This window comes from Vespula pensylvanica, chromosome 18 (assembly GCF_014466175.1).
Source record: "Vespula pensylvanica isolate Volc-1 chromosome 18, ASM1446617v1, whole genome shotgun sequence".
Lineage (NCBI taxonomy): Eukaryota > Metazoa > Arthropoda > Insecta > Hymenoptera > Vespidae > Vespula > Vespula pensylvanica.
Genome location: NC_057702.1, coordinates 2,745,928 through 2,766,164, shown reverse-complemented (window position 1 = coordinate 2,766,164; position 20,237 = coordinate 2,745,928). Strand labels below are relative to the sequence as shown.

Here is a 20,237-nt window from a genome sequence, read left to right as displayed (position 1 = left end):
AGAGAGAGTGAGAGAGAGAGTGAGAGAGAAAGAGAGTGAAATAGATAATTAAATTAGACGGATAGAAAGTGGGGGTGGAAAAAAAAAGAGAAAGAAAATGATCGATAGTCGTGATCGTTCAGAGTATCTACCGAAATCTTTCATAAGATAATTGTAACGATTGAAATCAAATTAAAAGTTTTATAGATCGAAAAAAGAAGGATAGAAAGAAAAACAAAAAGAAAATTTGTAATGAATAATTATCTTCTTTTTTTTTTCTTCGAAAATAATTACGATCCATTTATTCCTCGTTTAATCGTTGTACTTTGTTAATTTTAAAGAATAAATCGGTAGACGCTCTTTGCTATCATCGTGTAAGAATTGAATGATGGTTAATGATTTTATATATGTATGTATGTATATATATATATATATATAAAATAATATATACATACATGTGTGTATTATGGAGATGTTGAAAAAATGTAGAACGACCAAACGTCAATTGAAATATATTATTTACATGTTTTCATCGATCCATAGACAAACGATTAATTATTAAATAATTAATTAATTGAATTAATTAAGTAATGTAATCTTCACGAAAGAAAATTCGTAAAATATATACATTATCAGTGCAACGTATATATATATGCGTACAGATAAATACGTACATTAAATGTACACACATTAAACGAACATATTAAAAAACGATATCAATTTTTAATTAATTCGATCACGTTTGGCCACGTTAGTGTAGGATAGAAGAGGAAGAAAAAGAAGAAAAAAAAAAAAAAGAAAGAAAAATGAATTGAAAATGATGTTTGAAAATGAGGTCGAATAATTTGATGCGTCTGACAAGAAAAAAAAAAAAAAAAAGAGAGATGAATGGAAACGTGTGATGGAAAAGAGAAAGAGCAACGTAGCGAGAGTGAGATATGTTTAGCGTTTGTTTCTTCTCTCTCTTTTTTTGAATTTGTTTCTAATGATTCTTTTCTTTCTAATTTTTTTTGTTTTCTTATTTTTGTTAATCTGTCGCAGCGGTATTATTTTTTTCTCTTTTTGTTTTGTTTTGTTTGTTTGTTTGTTTTTTTTTTTTTGTTCTCTTTTGTTTGGATGAGTGCATAGAGTTTCTCTAGGTTTCGTTTTGTGGTGGGTAGTTGGGAGACCCACCTTCGGTTGACAAGATTGTCTCTGTAAGGATCACGCGGCTGCCGTTTCATAATGTCCGACTCCGGTGCCTCGTAGGCTAGCGAGATGGCCGGCACCTGCCATCCACCAATCATTAGAAAATTTTACCAGTGAACCATCCGTGGTTTAAAAGTTTTACAAAAGAAACAAAATGTTACATTTTACGTATAATAACAACATAACTCTATATATATATATTTCTTTGTTATATATAATTATATAATATGTCCTAAATATATCGTGATATGTAATAATTATGTGTGTGTGTATATATATATATATATATATATAATTTTTTTTTTATGTGTGTATATATATATATATATATGTACATAGTGCGAGCGAAAGAGATAGAAACAGATATCAAGAAAAGTCACGTTAAAAAATTAGATCATTAGAGAGTAGATAGATGTGATAGAAAAGAAGAAAAAGAAAAAAAAGAAAGCTTCGCCAAAAAAGAAACCGGAAAATTTTAACATGAGCTTATCGAACTTTTATTATCATTCGTTTAAGTTTCATTTTCTTTATTCTTTTTTTCTTTTCTTTTTTTTTTTTTTTCATTCTTTTTTTATTTTGCTTTCGTCGTTAATTAATCATTCATCCTGGTTAAAAATAAAAAAAAGTAGAAGAGAAACGGAGAAAATAGATATTAGAAAATGGAAAAGAAAAGATAAGAGAAGCAAAAATTCGTTTAACACATCGAACGAGGATATAGAATTGAAATTTAATGTACAATATATATATATATATATATATATATAATATTTCATTTAATAATGTAATAAATAATTTTCGTCTATTTTAAGAGATATTTGCTTTTCACAATATTTATTTTAACGATGTGTTAAACGATCTTTAACCTTTGGCATCGTGCATCGTGCTTACTGTTTGTAAAAAAAAAAAAAAAAAAAAATATATATATATATAAAAAAGAGAACAGAAAGATTAAAAAAAAAAAAAAAAAAGATAAAGAGAGAACAAAAATTAACAATTTCACCGTAAAAACGGTAGGATCGATCAATCATTCTCAAAAATTTTTCCGACTGAGTTTTGACGAGAGAGAGAGAGAGAGAGAGAGAGAGAGAGAGAGAGAGAGAGAGAGAGAGAGAGAGAGAGAAACAGAAAACGAAAAATAAAAAAAAAAAAAAGATAATAAAAACAAGGACGAACATTTTCCCACTTGGACGATTCGATCTCCCTCTCTTTTCTTTTTCCTTTCTTTTACTTCTTTCGTTCTTTTTTTTTTTGTTTTGTTTTTAAAAAAACCACATCCAAAAACGTCGATTTTAACGTTCCCTTCTCTTTCGTGCACTTTCAGATACAGAAATAATTAAAGCTTGAATATTTCGTTAGTAAATTTTTTAAAACGGCATATAACTCCCTCACGCAACTTTACGACGAACGAAGAAGTAGAACTTGTTTTGAAACAAAGTGTGTGAGAGAGAGAGAGAGAGAGAGGGGGGGGAGAGAAAGAGAGAAGGATAAAAAATAAGACTAAGACTAAAACTAAAAATAAAAATAAGAATAAGAATAAAGATAAAAAAAAAAATCAATGAACACACGATGTCGAGAGAGAGAGAGAGAGAGAGAGAGAGAGAAAGATAAAAAAGAAGATTAAAAATAAAAATAAGAATAAAAATAAGAATAAGATTAAGAATAAAAATAAGAGTAAGAATAGGGATAAGAATAAGAATAAAAATAAAAAAAGATTCAATGAACACACGATAAATCGAGAGAGAGAGAGAGAGAGAGAGAGAGAGAGAGAGAGAGAGAGAGAGAGATAGGACATAAAAATCATTTTCTTCGCGTTCTACGACGATGCGTGAGAGTGTTAAGGATGTATTATATTTTTTTCAATAATTTTTTCATCCCCGTTCTCTGTTAGTATACGTTCTGCATGTTAAAAGAAAAAAAAAAAGGGAACTGGCGTGAACCCTTAAGTTTCTTCACTTTCGTGATTAATTATTCAATTTTCTTCCTCGAGAAAAAAAAAAAAAAAAAATAGAGAGAAAAAAGAAAAAAAAAAAGAAAAGAAAACCCAAGAAAGATAGAAATATTAAAAATTTTGTTTCGTTTTGTTACTTTTTTTTTTCTCTTTTCATTTGCTTTTAGTAACTTTTTCGTTTTCTCGGCCGTTCAGCACCCATTAGAAAGTTGCCAGTCGCAGAGGTGGTAGAAGGCAGCGGCGAAGGCAGCGCATTACAGAATAAAACATGAGATAGATAGATATATATATATATACATACATACATATATGTATATATATGTACTGTAAAGAATAAAAAACTGCAAGAATTCATGACGCCCAAATGTATAAAGGTGCCTTGCAGTGATGTAGTGGCAATAAAAAACAGTAGTAATAGTAAGTGGTAGTAAGTTGCAGTAGTAGTAAGTAGTAGTAGTAGTAGTAGTAATAGTAGTAGTAGTAGTGGTGGTAATAGTAATAGTAGTAGTAGTAGTAGTAGTAGTAGTAATAAATAGGTAATAGTAAATGGTGGTAATAGTAATATAGAGGTAGCAACTGTGAACTGCAGCAACTGTGACAATAGATAAAAATAGTAACGATAGTAAAAAATCGTAAACTATAAGAAATGCTGGCTTGCAGTTGTGATGACACAAGGGTAAATATAATTACTGAATATCGTAAGAATAAATATAAATATATATACGTATATACATGTATATATATATATATACACATATACATATATATATATATAAAAGTATCACTCTCTATATACACAATAAATATACAGTATATAAATATACACATGTAAACTCGATCAGAAATTCAACTAGACTAGCTCTCTAATCGGAAATAACGTCGATGAAACGGCTCTAGTTAACGATCAACAACAACCCACCAATTTTTCTTTTTTTTTTTCTGTTTTTCTTTTCTCTGTAATTCTAAAGAGTAATCTTGTTTCATATTATTCCGTTTGAAATTTCTAATCCTTTCGTTATTTTTCATTAGCAATGCCGTTACATCCACGTAATTTCATACTACCAAAATATTACCAAATATATATATATATATATATATATATATATATATATATGTATTACGTAAGAAAGATCGTATAGCTCGTTCCATGATCTGAAGGATATACTATACTATGCATATATATATACAGGATCGTCCAAAAGTTACTAGATTATTCATGAAATATCAATAACTCATTTTTCGTGACTTTCGTGACTTTTATTAGGCTTTGCAGTTGAACTCGCATTCCAGTGATATCGATTATCTGGAAAAACTAAAATTAGAGTAAAAAGAAAAAGAAAAGAACGTCTCGAAATAGAGCAAATTGATTTCTAATATCGTCTAGAAACTTTTAGTCCGTTCAATTTATATATATGTATATATATATGAATATATACGTATAGTAGTGGTAAAAGAAGAAAAAGAAGAAGTAGTAATAGTAGAAGTAGAAGAAGGGGGGATAAAAAAAAAAGAGAGAGAAAAAAAGACGGAAAAAGAAAAAAGAAAATGGAGGATATATTGCTTGATACAAAGAAAAAGAAAATAAAAATCGCGGGAAAGTAGTAGACGTGAAAAAGATGTTCGAACGAAAGACGAAATCGATATACAATATTTTATATGCATATTCAACGTGCATACAACAACAATCGTATACAATTCGAAATATAAAAAATTAGAAATATATGTAAATAATAATAATAATAATAATAATAATAATAATAATAATAATAATAATAATAATAATAATAATAATAATAATAATAATATAATTTGAAATGGGCGTAAGTTTCATAAAAGAAAAGAAACGAATAAGATAAAAAAAGAGATATATAAATCAGAAATAAAATAAAATGAAAAAGAAAAGAAAAAAAAAAGAGAGAGAAAGAGAAAGACACGAAACTTTTCCTGAGAAAATTAAAATCAATTAGAAAATTGAAATGCAAATAAACTTTGCTTGTTATAAAATATGTCTCTCCTCCTTTTACTTTTAACTTTACATTTCATAAAACTGTTGATACACAATTACGATTTTACAGACGCGACGAAACAATATATATATTCATATGTTCATATATATACATACATACATACATACAGATACATACATATATATATATATATCATATATACATATTTATACAAATATATATATATATATGTATGTATATATATATATATACATATATACATGTAGATATTAGGGTAAAATTAAATAATAAATGAGGAATATCCTACGAGACAAGATTTTGCAAAGCCTTTACACAATCAACAGTTTGACGATCATTTAAAGGTGCGACCAATGAATCAGCTGGAGGCATTTCTTTTTTTTCTTCTTTTCTTTAAAAAAAATAAAAAAAAAAAAAAAAGAAAGAAAGAAAGAAAGAAAGAAAAAGGAAAGGATTAGACACCAAAGGAATTTTTACGATAAAATGTTCTATTGAAAACCACCAAGCCGTGTCACCGTTCGTAGCACCTAAGGAGATAGTTACAACATTAGGAAATTAAAGATGAGAGAAAAAAAAATAGAGAAAAAAAAAAAGAAAGACACAATGTCGTTCTCTCGAGCGAGGCACAGTAATGTTTAAAATTTGGTTTGTGGCGTGAGAGGCAGCCAAGGAAGGGGGGAAAGAAAAAGAACAAAATAGGAATTCAATATACGCACAGTGCGATCCGATTGAAGATTGAAAATTCTACGATAGATTTTGATTTTTCTTTCTTTCTTTCTTTTTTTCTTTTCTTTTTTTTTTTCTCTCTCTTTTAATTTCATAATTGTCTTCCTTCTTTTTCTCGTAATCGTCGATCGAATCTCGAATAAGAATTATTTAAAACTTATAGGATTTGTTTCAACGTAGAATGTCAATTTTCATTTGGTCGCTTCATTATCAATTTGCAAAAGATCTAATAAAAGATATAGCGCATTTGACTGAAAAAGGAGGAAAGAAAGAAAGAAAGAAAGAAAGAAAGAAAGAAAGAAAGAGAAGAGAAGAGAGAGAGAGAGAGGCAAAGATAGAACGAGACGAAGAAAGGAGTATTAAAAGAGAGAGAGAGAGAGAGAGAGAGAGAGAGAGAGAGAGAGAGAGAGAGAGAGAGAGAGAGAGAGAGAGAGGGTAGGCAATAATAATAATAATAATATAATAATAATAACGAAATAATAAAAAAAAAAAAAAAGAAAAAAAAAAGAAAATGCTGATAGGTGAGATAATATCGAACGACCATGCGATTTTTTTTTTTTTTTTAAAGAAATGCTATCCTTTATCGAGGAGAGCAATGCGAACCATACACCTGGAGCTCCGTGTGTGCTGGATCATCATCAATCACCATGGATCACGACGAGAGAGAGCGAGCGTTCCCATATTTTTTTTTTTTTTTTTATAAATATATATACTTTTTTAAAGGATTGTAGAGGGATAGCTCAGAAACTTTTAGAGATTAAATTTAAAGAGATAGATAGATAGATAGATAGGGAGAGAGAGAGAGAGAGAGAGAGAGAGAGAGAGAGAAACGAATTGAAATAGACGAAGAAGAATAGATAGATAGAGATAGAGATATAGAGAGCTTAGAAGATCGAGATTAGAATCGGCTTACCTTGAAATTAGAACGAAATATTGCGAATACGATCTAGGACACGCCCTTTTCTTGGATCTTTTTTGTCCATCTTAGTTTTTCTTTTTTTATTTTCTTTTCATTCGAGAAAAAGAGAAATAGATAAAGAGAGATTGAGAGTGAGAATAAGAGAAAGAGAGAGAGAGAGAGAGAAAGATAGAAAGAGATAGAGATTGAAAAAACAAAGAGAGAATCCTCGATTGCTCGCGTTAATTAATTAATTAATTAATTAAAAAAAAACAAAACAAAAAAAAATTGTTATTAAAAAAATATTCGACAAATAATTATAAATATAATCGTGGTTAGTCTACCAAGTGATTTTATTCGAAGTGATCAACGACGTGAAAAGATAATTTTCTAAACGACCAACAACTACGACGTTGTTCGAGATAAAAATGAGATAGAAATAGACAGAAAAAAAAAAAAAGGAGAGAAGACAATCCTCGATTGTTCGCGTTAATTAAAAATGCAAACAAATAAATCAAAAAAGAAAAAAAGAAAAAAAAAAAAAGAAAAAGAAAGAGAGAAATATTTATCAAATAATTCTCGATTCTCTCGCGGTTAGTATAACAACTTTTTTTCGAAGTAATAAACAACGCGAGAAGATATTTTTTTCGAAACGAGTAACGATCACGTTGTTCGAGATAAGAAGAAATAGAAATAGATAGAAAAGAGGGACAGAGAGAGAGAGAGAGAGAGAGAGAGAGACAGAGAGACAGTGATAAAGATACAAATAGAAGATCAAATTCTGATAATAAAAGCTTCCTGATACCTAGCAACCAATCCCCTGATACGTGTTTATACATCGTGCATGATCCCGTTACCTTGTTAAGTTTTAAATCCTACCGTGTTTAGTCGACATAGAGGAATCGAGAACACGGACTAATCGATCCAAGTCACGTTACTGTCGATCTTTATCGAATATGTGTATCTATAGATAGATATTATGTATCGTATGTAATCTAAATACATACATACATACATATATGTATAGGGTGTATATATTAAAGTTATTTACGTCTTTGAGATAGAACGTTGTTAAACGTGAAAGATAAGATGGTTTCGATTAGTCTCGTACTCGTTTTCACCTCCAATTTTCCCTTGACTCGTTCGTACGTAAATATTGTATAGAGATAGTAGAATAGGAAGAAGAGGAAGAGAGAGAGAGAGAGAGAGAGAGAGAGAGAGAGAGAGAGAGAAAAATAGGAGAAGAAAAGAAAAAGGTGTAACAAAAATTACGTGCGAATAGAGCAAAGAGAAAGTGTACGTTTTCCTTGTCATCGTGTCGATTTGTATTGTTGTCTCTTTTCATTTCTCTCAGTGTCACAATAGATATATAATATTAATATCACACACACAAACGCACGCATACACACACGCAAACACACGCACACGCACATATATATATATATATACACACGTATATACATGCGTGTGCGGGTGTAGGTGTGTGTGTGTGTAATTATACGAACAAAATATTTACGAACTAACTACCAGAGTAACCAGTATATAAGTGTAACGATAAAGAAATATATCGATAAATAGATAGATAGATAGATAGATAGATAGATAGATAGATAGATAGATAAATAGATAGATAGAGAGAAAGAGAGATAGAGAGAGACTGTGTGTGTGTGTGAGAGAGAAAGAGAGAGAGAGAGAGAGATAGATAGAGAAGAGCGATCGCGTCTCAATGATCAAATCATCGAATTTTGCTCGATCATTTTGACTTTATCCATCGACATTGAAGGATCATTTGAATTTCTAATTTTTCTTTAGCCTTCCTCTATTGTTTGCAATTGTTTGTCTGCTTTCTATTTGAACCCTTTCACCAATCAAGCCCTTGTTGTTTCCACTTATCTTTGATAAATGATAGATATTATCTCGAGCAAGTTCGATGATCAGAATAATTAGATAACCGAGACGACAAAACTCTTTCTTATCGCATTTGATCTCTCGTGTAGTTCGTGGATAGATTCGATTATGTTTGTTGATGTGTTACCTTTCGTTAACTAGCTTGTCAGTGAAGGGGTTTCGTGGCTGTCGCTTCATAATATCGCTCTCTGCCTCCTCGTAGGCTAGTGAGATGGCGGGTACCTGACGTCACATTATCAAGAAGCTCAGTAACAACGACAACATGTAAATCAAGAGAATAACGTCTTTCGATGACCTTCGCGCAAGCATGCTGACCAATCTAACTGCTTTTTAACAACGCTTTTTATTCTGATTGCGCGTGACTATAATAACAATAATAATAATAAGAATAATGAGAATAAGAATATTAATATTAATAAAAATAATAATTAAAAAAAAAGGAAGATCTACGTGGATCTACATTTAAAAAAAAAATAGATAGATAGATAGATAGATAGATAGATAGATAGAGAGAGAGATAGAGAGAGAGAGAGAGAGAGAAAGAGAGAGAGAGAGAGAGAGAGAAGTAAAAATAATAAAAATAATTATTAATAATAATATCGATTATTTTCTCGATAACGTCAGCATCCTTGCTCCATGTATAATATGATGAAAAGCGTAGAAGTCAACTAAAATTATTGATAACTGATAATAAATTATAAATGAATTGGAATTTGGGCTAAAGTATTTCAAAGATAATAATACCGGAGGATTTTAGTTTAGGGGATGGTTTGGTCTGTTGGATATGTCTTTAGGATTGCCACACGATGTGTACATCCAAGATATTCCTATCGGGCTAAGTAAGTATAATAGTTTTGATTCTTTTTTTCTTTTTTTTTTTTTATCGCGGAACGTATCGTTTCACGTGTTAGATACCTGTAAAAGAAATGTTTCAACATTTTTTCGATCACGAGTATTTTTTAAAAACAACGACAACCAAAAAAAAAAGAGAAGAGAGAGAGAGAGAGAGAGAGAGAGAGAGAGAGAAAGAAAATGAAGAAAAACGTTATCTCGTAAAAATCGATTGTAAGCAAGATTGTAGATCGTAATTGCAAATTTATATAGATCGATACTCGTGCTCGACGAAACGTTTATGTAACAATCGATTAAACATCTTACAATATTCTAAGTTCCGTATAATACCTAAAAGAACAAAAGAAAAAGGGAACTATGAATTATGTTCATAAGCGAAAGTAAATTTTTACTGGATGTTAAGATCGGTGCTGCTGTGATATCGGCCAACGTCTAGCATTACTGCGTCTGTACAGGAGCTCTCTTCTACCTGACAATAAGAACGTGTGAGAGAGAAAGAAAGAAAGAGAGAGAGAGAGAGAGAGAGAGAGGGGAAGAGAGGAAGGGATGAAGAGTATAAGGATGGTTGAAATGAATTTTGTTAGAGTGTACCTAGGATTTGCTTTACGATAATCGAAGAATAGGTATGTAGTAGTAAATAACAAAAAGCAATAATCGATTCGAAATAGAATTTCGAAAACCTCTTCGGACCTTTCGTTAACGAGGTTGTCATGGTGTGGATCACGTGGCTGTCGCTTCATTATGTCGGACTCCACCTGCTCGTAAGCCAGAGATATTGCTGGTACCTGACAATGATCATATTGAAAGAAAGAGAGAAAGAGTTTTAAAGAGAGTCAGGATAAAAGATTGTCGACACGTTTCTTCGTTTGGCCTGTTTGTTGGCTGTTAGTAATCTTCACGATGTTCTGATCTATCAAATTGATATTTTACAAGAACAAGGACAATGTAACAATATCGATGGGGACGGAGAAAGAAAGAAAACAAGAAAGAGAAAGAGATACCTCGTCCCCAACGATCGAAAAGAAAAAGAGAAAGAAAAAGAAAAGATAGATAGAGAAAGAAAGAAAGAAATATAAAAAAAAGAGAGAGAGAGAGAGAGAGAGAGAGAGAAACGAGACAAATTTATCAGAAAAAAAAGAGAGAAAAAAAAAAAGAAATTTGTATAGAACAATATTTTCTTTCGTTCTCTTTCTTTTTGTTTTTTCTTTTTCTTTTCTCGTTGTCGAAGAAAGAACGACCGAGAAGTAAATGTCGGAATGATTCGAACTCACCATGTCGGTTCCCAGATCGATGCAGAGAATAGTGACGGTACCAAGTGGCAACGGTATGTCGCAGAGAATGAACGCCAGGAAAGGGGAGATCTCTGGTATGTTCGAGGTCAGAGTATATGCGATAGATTTTTTTAAGTTGTCGAAGATCAAGCGACCCTCCTCCACGCCCGTCACAATGGAGGCAAAGTTGTCATCGAGTAGAATCATGTCGGCTGCTTGCTTGGAGACGTCTGAACCAGCTATACCCATAGCTACACCGATATCGGCTTTCTTCAAAGCTGGTGAATCGTTTACGCCATCGCCTAAATTGATCGATCGATCACGTATGAAGAGAAACAAAAAAAAAAAAAAAGAGAGAGAAAGAGAGAGAGAGAGAAGTAATTAATAACGATATGAAAAATGAAATTATTATCGACATATTAAGGTAACCGACGTGTGGTGACATTGACGTACCAGTTACGGCTACAATGGCGCCCATTCGTTGACAACCCTCGACGATAATGAGTTTCTGTTGTGGCGAGGTACGGGCGAACACAATTTCGGTGTGGTACCTGAGGATCTCGTCCAGTTGGTCGGAATTCAGTTCCCTGAGTGCGGTTCCATGGATAACTGCGGCCTTGGCTTCGCGAGGATTTACCTCGGATACGGGAATGTTCAGCCGCTGAGCAATGTCCTCGACGGTTTCGTTACCTGAAGAGTATAAGATAGAAAAAAAAAAAATAAGAAAAAAGAAAAAAGAAAGACAAATAGAGAGAACAAAATAGTAGGAAATATTTTCAATCGCATACCTTCGGATATGATGCCGACGGATTTGGCAATGGCTTTGGCAGTGATCGGATGGTCACCGGTGACCATAATGACCTTGATACCAGCGGATCGGCATTTAGCGACCGCATCGGGTACCGCAGCCCTGGGCGGGTCGATCATAGACATCAGGCCCACGAAGCGGAGTCCATCGACCGCGAAGTTCGGGTCGTCGGAATTGAATTTGAAGCCGATCGGGAACTTGTCGGACGGGAGTATGAAATCGCAGAAACCAAGTACACGTTCACCGAGCCCACCGAGTTCGAGATATGCGTTGTTAAATGCTTCCTTCATTTCCTCGTCCAATACCTTTTCCTTTCCGCCGATGAAAATGGTCGAGCACCTGTCTAAGATCCTTTCTGGGGCACCCTTCATGACCAATAGATGTCTGGGATCGTTAGGATCGTCGGATTCGTGGATAGATACTTGATACTTGTTGGTAGAGTTGAACGGAATTTCGCAGACCTTTTTGTTCTTCTTCCTCATACCCATGACATCACCGTGAGCCAGTTCCATACATTTGAGTAGAGCAGCCTCGGAAGCGTCGCCATTGACCTCTCTTTGTAGGATCGGTACGTTCTCTTGACCAGGTTTAAATTCGGCACGATTGCAGAGGGTAGCGATTTTCGACAATGCCTTGAAACCAGGACTCGTACGATCGTATTGCAAGCCAGATTGATTTTCCGTGGTGTCAGCCTCGATGATCTGATTATCGAACCACATGTGAGCAACGGTCATTCTGTTTTGTGTCAGGGTACCGGTTTTGTCGGAACAGATGGTGGACGTAGAACCAAGAGTTTCTACGGCTTCGAGATTCTTAACTAGACAATTCTTCGAGGCCATCCTCTTTGCGGTTAGCGTAAGACATACGGTTACGGTTGCGAGTAATCCTTCCGGCACGTTAGCGACGATTATACCAATAAGGAAGATAACGGCGTCCAACCAATGATATCCAAGAATGAAGGCGATTAAGAAGAACGTTAATCCAAGGAACACGGCCACACCGGTGATAAGATGAATGAAATGATGGATTTCTTTAGCGATTGGCGTTTCACCTGTATCAAGACCGGATGCTAATCCAGCGATTCTACCCATGACCGTTTGATCACCGCAACAGATAACCACACCCTTGGCCGTACCCTCTACCGCATTAGTCGAGAAGAATGCTAAATTTTTCGTTTCCAATGGATTCTCGTGGGTGAACTCCGGTGACCTTGATTGTGGCTCGGATTCGCCAGTTAGCGAGCTGTTGTCCACTTTAAATCCTCGTGACTCGATAATCCTAATATCCGCTGGTATACGATCTCCAAATTTCACTTCTACGACATCGCCCAATACCAAATCCTCCGCTCTAAGTGTAAGCTTCTCGCCTTCTCTTATCACCGTCGCGAATTGCGGTACCATGTTCTTGAACGATTCCATTATCTTGCTCGACTTGCTTTCCTGATAATACGAGAATATACCGGTAACTATGACGACTGCCGCTAAAACGATGCCGAGGTAAAGATTGTCGTCGTTCGGATCCTCGCTCGTCGAGGCCTGGATCGAGTATGCGATGAAACAAAGGATCGCACCGATCCATAGCAATAGGGCGAAACCACCGAATAGATTCTTGCAGAATTTTAACCATTCTGGTGTTTGCTTAGGTGGCGTTAACGCGTTCGGTCCGTCCCTTTCAAGGTTCTCCTTTGCTTTCGCGTGACTGAGGCCCTGGAATATCAAACATATTTCATTTTTTCTTTTTTTCTTTTTTAGGTACGCTTAAATGTTTTTATAAAAATAATTTGCTATGGATAAATGTCTGTAATAATAATGATAATAATAATAATAATAATAATAAATCTTATGTAATATATATATATATATTCATTAATATAATAAATAAATAAATTTTTGTAGAAATAATAAGAATAATAATATTAATAATTATAAATCATATGTAATATGTGTATATATATATATATATATATATATAGTCATATAATAAATAATAATAGATTAAATTAGACAATATAACAAAAGTAATGACAATGAATAATAAATAAAAATATTACATGATCGTACTCACGTTTTCAGGATGCGTCTGAAATCTTTGATAAAGTTCTTCGGGTGTGATTTTGTGGAAGTCAATGTCCAACTCTTGCTTCAAATCGTCCAAATTTTCTCCCTTCCGCATTGGCTTCTTTCGCCGCGACTATTTTGAAGAGGGATGGCCAGAGAGAGAGAGAGAAAGAGAGAGAGAGGGAGAGAGAGAGAGAGAGAGAGAGAGAAAGAGAGAGAGAGAGAAAGAGAGAGAGAGAAAAAAAAAAAGGAAAAAAAAATAGAAAAGGAAAGGAAGAGAAAATAAAAATTACGATTAATATTGTTGCACTGATGTAGTTTTTCTTTTTTTTTTTTTTTTTTTTTTTTTTTTTTTTTTTTTTTTTGTAAAGAGAGAGAGAGAGTCAAAGAAAACATTTACAATTCGTCAATTGCATTTTGCAGTTTGCAAAATTCGCAATCGATGTTAATACCGTTTTTCCCGGATTAAAAGAGTCAACGACGTTTTAATCCCGTTTAAACTTGTATAAGAAATAAGCGGAACGAAGTAACGGATCACATCCGTTCAATGTTCCCACCATCTTCCCATAAGATTTTCTAAGATAGATTAGAAAGATTCTCGAGAGTGATTATATGCAAGGAATAAGAGTATGTATGATAGAGTATATTATTAGTGTTAGTGTCAGAGTTTCGATGTTTCCCAAGTAATTAAATAATGAATGAATTAATTAATGAATTAATGAATTAATGAATGAATGAATGAATTAATGAATTAATTAATTAATTAATCAATTTCGTCCCTCGTCAACCATTTTAAATCGATTACGACCATAATAATAAACACTTTGTTAGAATAGACGAAGAAAAATAGAGATGTGAGATGTATATATATACATATATATATATATATATATATATATATATAAAGAAGAATAAATAAATGAATGAATTTATGAAAGAGAAAAGAAGTAGAAGAAGAAGAAGAAAAAGAAGAAGAAGAAGAAGAGAATATTTCGAAAATCGTTAAGTCCTAGATAGCCCAAAGATTAAATAGAGTTTAGCGAGAGAAGATAGAAAGGATGAAAAATAGAAGAAGAAATAGATGATGAAGAAGTAGAAGTAGAAGTAGAAGTAGAAATAGAAGAAGAAGACCAAGATGAAAGAAACCAAGTTGCCATATTCCCCATTGAGAGTTCTCTTTTTTTTTTTTTTTTTTTTTTTTTTTTTTAATCGAAGAAGCGGACACACACATAAAAATATATATATATATATATCCCAGTAGACCGGATGCACAAATAAAGATTACGTGAAACGGAAATCCTTCCTGAATACCTTGTACATTCCATCGGCTGTTTTGTTGTCGTCGCGAATGTTGGGTAATGTGGCGACCCTGTATGAATCTGAGCGGCCATGCTGTAAAAAAATGAGTGACAACAAAATCGTGAGATGTAATACGTGTGAAAAGAAAAACTTCAAAAGGGAAGAAAAAAAAGAAAAAGAAAAAGAAAAATAAAAACAACAAGAAAAAAAAAAGAAAGAAATAGAAAGAAAAATCAAGAAAAAAGAATTACGCGTTCCATTCTGCATGTGTTTCTCTCTGGGTATACGTGTAAGTGTAACGTGTAACGTGTAACGTGTAACGTGTAACGTGTACGTATCTATGCGTTGTTTCAATAAAAATATAAAACAATATTAAAAGAAAATTATTTTACATGTATACATGTAACTAACGTATAACAGAAAATATGATGAGTGAAATGATTTTTAATGATCCTTCCTGATGATCCTGATGATCCTGACAAACGTATATCCTGCTTTTTTTCTTTATTGTTCATAGAAAATTAACATCACGAACACCACACGAACACATAACGTTCGTATTCTTCGATGAATAGAGAAAAACCTGTGCGTGACGAACCACGTACGCATAAGAGAAGAAAAGATAGAAAAAAAGAAAAAAAAGAAGAAAAAAAAAAAAAAGAAAAAAAAATGTACTCCCTAATTTTCAAGTGCGACCTCGGTAGAGAACGCAATTCTTCTCTACGTCGACCTTGTTGAAATACATCGTGTTTGGATAACGACCGTTTCCGGTTGGTCGATTCAATGGATAGACCTCCACGTCGGTATGAATGGGCCAACAATGTTCCGTAATCGTCACCTTCGTTTAACAAAGTCTCCCTTTTCTCATGGTAACCCTGTTTTCCTTCTGTTACTCCTTTATTTTCCTCCCTTCCCCTCTATTACAACCATTCCTGTTATTGGTTACAATACGACGACGTAACGATGTTGTAAAGGTTATTTCGAAAAAGCTAATTTTCAAAGACTACTTTTTTGTTCTTTTTTATTTTTTTCATACATACATACATACATACATACATACATACATACATATACATATATATATATGTGTATAGATATATACGAAACAAAAATAAAGTATATATATATATACATATGTATATATTACTTTCACGAGTACGTAATCACGAAAAAGGAAAAAGAATAGAAATAAAAGAAAAGAAAAGAAAAGAAAAAAAAAAGAATGAAAGAACATCGGTACATTTTTCATTTTTAATTCGAGTTGCGTCTAGGGGAAAGAGTAACGAGAGAGAGAAAGAGAGAGAGAGAGAGAGAGAGAGAGAGAGAGAGAGAGAGAGAGAGGAAAATATATTGCACCCTAGAATTCGCGAACGACCCTCGTCTCTAATTAAAAGTCTTTCTTGATTATTATTCGTGATATAAGAGGAAAAGAGAAGAGAAGAGGAAGAATGTGACGGGGGAGGTAATTGTGATACGAAAGAGAGAGAGAGATAGAGAGAGAGGAAGAAGGTGTTACAGTTTGTCGAGGGATGTGGTTGCAGTTTGCCATATCGTTCTACAAATAGCTAGGGAAAACTTGACTGTATATAAAACATACGAGAGAAATGAATATATAATAATATATAGGTAAGATAGATATAAGAGAGAGAGAGAGAGAGAGACAAATAGATAAATAGATAGATAGATAAAGATATATACATGTATCGTATATATATATGTATATATATGTACTATGTAGAAAACAAAAAGCTTTCAAATAAGAGTTAAACCCAATAGAAATTCCCTGGGAATCGAAACGCCGCAAATTCTGTCTTTATCGACCAGCTTGCGGAGAAGGTTTGCGGCAAACTAGCTGAGTCAACGCTTGAATCTACTATGCGCACGCGATATAGGATACTTTAGATTATCCAACGGATATATTGCCGATGACGTAAGCAACGTCAAAAGCTTTGAAAAAAGAAAAGGGAGAAGGGAAAAGAGAAAAAAGAAAGAAAGAAAGAAAGAAAGAAAGAAAGAAAGAAATGAGAAAAGTAAAGGAGAGATAAAGAAGAGAGCAACAGTTAAAAGAAAATAATAATGATGAAGTATAAAAGAAAATATGATATAATAATGACGAGAGGATGATGATGGAAAAAAAAAAAAGAAAGGAAAAGAAAAAGGAGAGATAAAGGAGTAGGAAATTTATGGAAGAAAGAAATAAATTAAATTACAAAATGCAACGACAAAGAGAAGAAGGAAGGACAAGAGAAGGAATACGAAATTAACAAATAAATAAAGAAAGAAAATGATAAAGAAAAGAGAATGAAAATGAAGATGAAAAGGATTAAGAAGAAGAAGAAGAAGAAGAAGAAGAAGAAATTTTAAGAGCGTCCATCATTTTTTCGAGAGTCTATCTTTACTCTCGTCGTTCTTTAGTTTTCTCTTAAAGAAAAGGGTTAAACCGGGCCAACCCTTCTCATTCGTGTTACGAAAAAAAAAAGAAAAGAAAAGAAAAGAAAAGAAAAGAAGAAACGAGAAAGGGACGTAACATGGTTTCAACTTATTCATCACGAAGGTACCATGAACTTGGCCTAGAATTTGCACGAGTAAATATATATATATATATGGTACACCATATTGTATTTAGTGTTCTTTTAATGAATCAAATTCGAAATAGACCACCATCGTCGTAAAACGTTTTATATATATGAACGTTACGATCATGTTCGTTAGCAGACGCTGTTTTATAAAAAGGATGCGAAAGGAAAAAAAAAAATTAGAAAAAATAGAAGAAAAAATGAGTGAGAGAGAGAGAGAGAGAGAGAGAGAGAGAGAGAGAGAGAGAGAAGATCGTAGGCACGTGAAAAGAAGACTCGGTTAACTAACAACGAGCAATTACTATGTCGAACGTTATGGTAGTGGAAATTCTCACGGTCTGTCAAGCAGTTAATTTTAATCGCGATGATATAAAGGAGATAAAAGCATTTTAGATCAGAGCTCTTCTCTATCTCTATCTCTCTCTTGCTCTTTCTCTTTCTCTCTTTCTCTCTCTCTCTCTCTCTCTCTCTCTTTCTCTGTGTCTATGTTACGATATCGCACAAAGAATCTAAACGATCTCTACTCTGTCTCGGAGTATACTCTGACGTTCGATCGAAAATCTCGGAAACTAAGAGACAATCAATTAAAGTTCGCTTTAGAGATCGTGAAGATCTATCGAGAGAATGAATCCCTTGGGAAGGGACGATGATAAAGATCTATTTTGAAAGAGGGAACGTTTAATTATCTCTTCGAATTAATTTTTCCTACAAGATGAAGATCTATTACTTTGATAAAAAAAAAAAAAAAATGATATAGATATAAAAAGAAAAGGAAAATAAAAAACTGCTATTATATATATATATATATATATATATATATATATATACTTATGTATAATTAAAAACAAAATATATATAAAAGATATCCATATAATAAAAGATATTTCCATATCTAAACCATTCATATAAAACATATTTCCGCAATAAAAAATGGTCCATAAAAGATACTTCCATTCTACATTTCCACACTTACATTCCCTAAACTATATTATACAATCACTTCCATTGAATATCTTTCATAACCCCCACACACCTATCCACCTACATACCTATTCACCTATACGTAACAAAAACATGTCCGGGAATATTTTCAACGTAGAAAAAAGAAACGAAACAAAAAAGAAATAGAGAGAGAGAGAGAGAGAGAGAGAGATAAAAAGTACGCAAAAGAAAAAAAGAAAAAAATTTATAACAAACTTACGTAGAAACGAACGTAGACAAACAAGTAGGTAGTTAAAATACATAGGTAGGTACGTAGGTACTTAGTTAAGTAGCTAGGTAGGTAGATAGGTAGGTAGATAGATTTGATAGGTGTGTTAGATACATTTAGTGTGTAAAACATAGGGACAGAGAGAGAAAGAGAGAGAGAGAGAAAGAGAGAGAGAGAGAGAAAGAGAGAGACGAGAAACGGCGACGAAATTGCATAATCGTGCTTCCTCAATAACGACGAGCGTGCGACGATGAACGAGAGATAATAATAATAATGTCGCGGAATTGTCGTTTACATATATGAGGTGCGCGCGCGAACCCGCCATTGCGGTGACGCGTAACAAAGTTACGTTTTTACGATCGTTCCTTTAAACGAACACGAACGACCCTGTGACGTTTATCCAATCCCACACGGTGTAACCGGTTTCCGTGTCGAATTTAATGCACGTGGACAAGAAGAGAGATCCCGAGGACTTTTACTCGGTCGTCCGCGAGCATCGTGTTACGCCTTTACACGCATTGTCTTTTGCGATTAGATACTTTGTGATTAGATATAAGGATGATCGTGAAAACTAATTTCGAAATGTTATTTATCCTTTATCCGGCTTCACCACTCGTTTTTTATTTATTATTTAATTTTCCTTCTTTATACTCATTTATGATTGAATGAGATTCTTTAATCGATTTAGTCATGTTATTAATATGTTTTATATATTGTATTGATATTATGTATAAGAAGATTTATTTTTAATGTATTATATATTAATATATGTATGGGTATTATTACAATTTTATATGTATATTATGTTATTTATGTTTGTTTATTTGAATTATTATTAATGAATAAAATTGAAGATGTGTTAATAAGTATTCATTTTAATAGATGTTTCATATGTTTTAATATATTAATATATTTTAATATTCTATAAGTTTAATATATAAAAGACAGTAGTATGATTGTGACATATATATATATATATATAGATATGTATGTGTGTGTGTATGGATATGTATATGAAAATGTCGAATTTCTAATTATATTTACAACTTTATCAACAAATGACACAAACGAGCATTTAAAAATTCTATATTTTTATTTCTTATCATTTTCTTTTCACATTGCCTTTATAAAGTTTGTAAAATTTTTAGTTAACTGCCTTATTAGTTTCTTTTAATATTCTTTTCTTTCCTTTTCATTTCTACATCTAATATTTTGCAGAAAATTCAATTATAACGATGTCGATCGTAATATAGGCCCGTACAAATGAATCACTAATTAAAGTTTAGCAATACGTTTTTTTATTGATCGATATCGTTAAAAATAAACGAACTCTTGCAACAATATCTCGTACGAGAAAATTTCCCTAAGAATAATATTTAACAAACAAGAAAAACTCTATAGAAAATTTTGTCTAATGTCAATGAAATTAAAACTTATAAAAACGATCATTTGACAGACCAGAAAACTTTTCCAACGGAGGGAAGAATACTTCCATTTTTCTCTTCTTTTTTTTTTTTTTTTTTTTTTTTTTT

The 20,237-nt window shown here is 32.6% G+C and overlaps 1 protein-coding gene across 7 annotated transcripts in view; it reads right to left on the bottom strand.

Moving 5' to 3' along the window:
- Nucleotides 1-20,237, bottom strand: part of LOC122635380 (sodium/potassium-transporting ATPase subunit alpha) — an 82,732-nt gene that overhangs the window by 4,151 nt on the left and 58,344 nt on the right. For 2 of the 7 annotated variants that reach the window (XM_043825539.1, XM_043825542.1), the window contains exons 2-7: nucleotides 14,932-15,012; nucleotides 13,628-13,753; nucleotides 11,544-13,269; nucleotides 11,209-11,445; nucleotides 10,756-11,057; nucleotides 8,760-8,854 (exon numbers count right to left, since the gene is read on the bottom strand). In XM_043825539.1, coding sequence (XP_043681474.1) covers nucleotides 8,760-8,854; nucleotides 10,756-11,057; nucleotides 11,209-11,445; nucleotides 11,544-13,269; nucleotides 13,628-13,753; nucleotides 14,932-15,012 — 2,567 coding nt within the window. Of the gene's footprint in view, nucleotides 1-1,152; nucleotides 1,248-8,759; nucleotides 8,855-10,174; nucleotides 10,270-10,755; nucleotides 11,058-11,208; nucleotides 11,446-11,543; nucleotides 13,270-13,627; nucleotides 13,754-14,931; nucleotides 15,013-20,237 lie in introns of all 7 variants that reach the window. The other 5 variants (XM_043825543.1, XM_043825544.1, XM_043825541.1 and 2 more) reach the window with 4 other exon arrangements.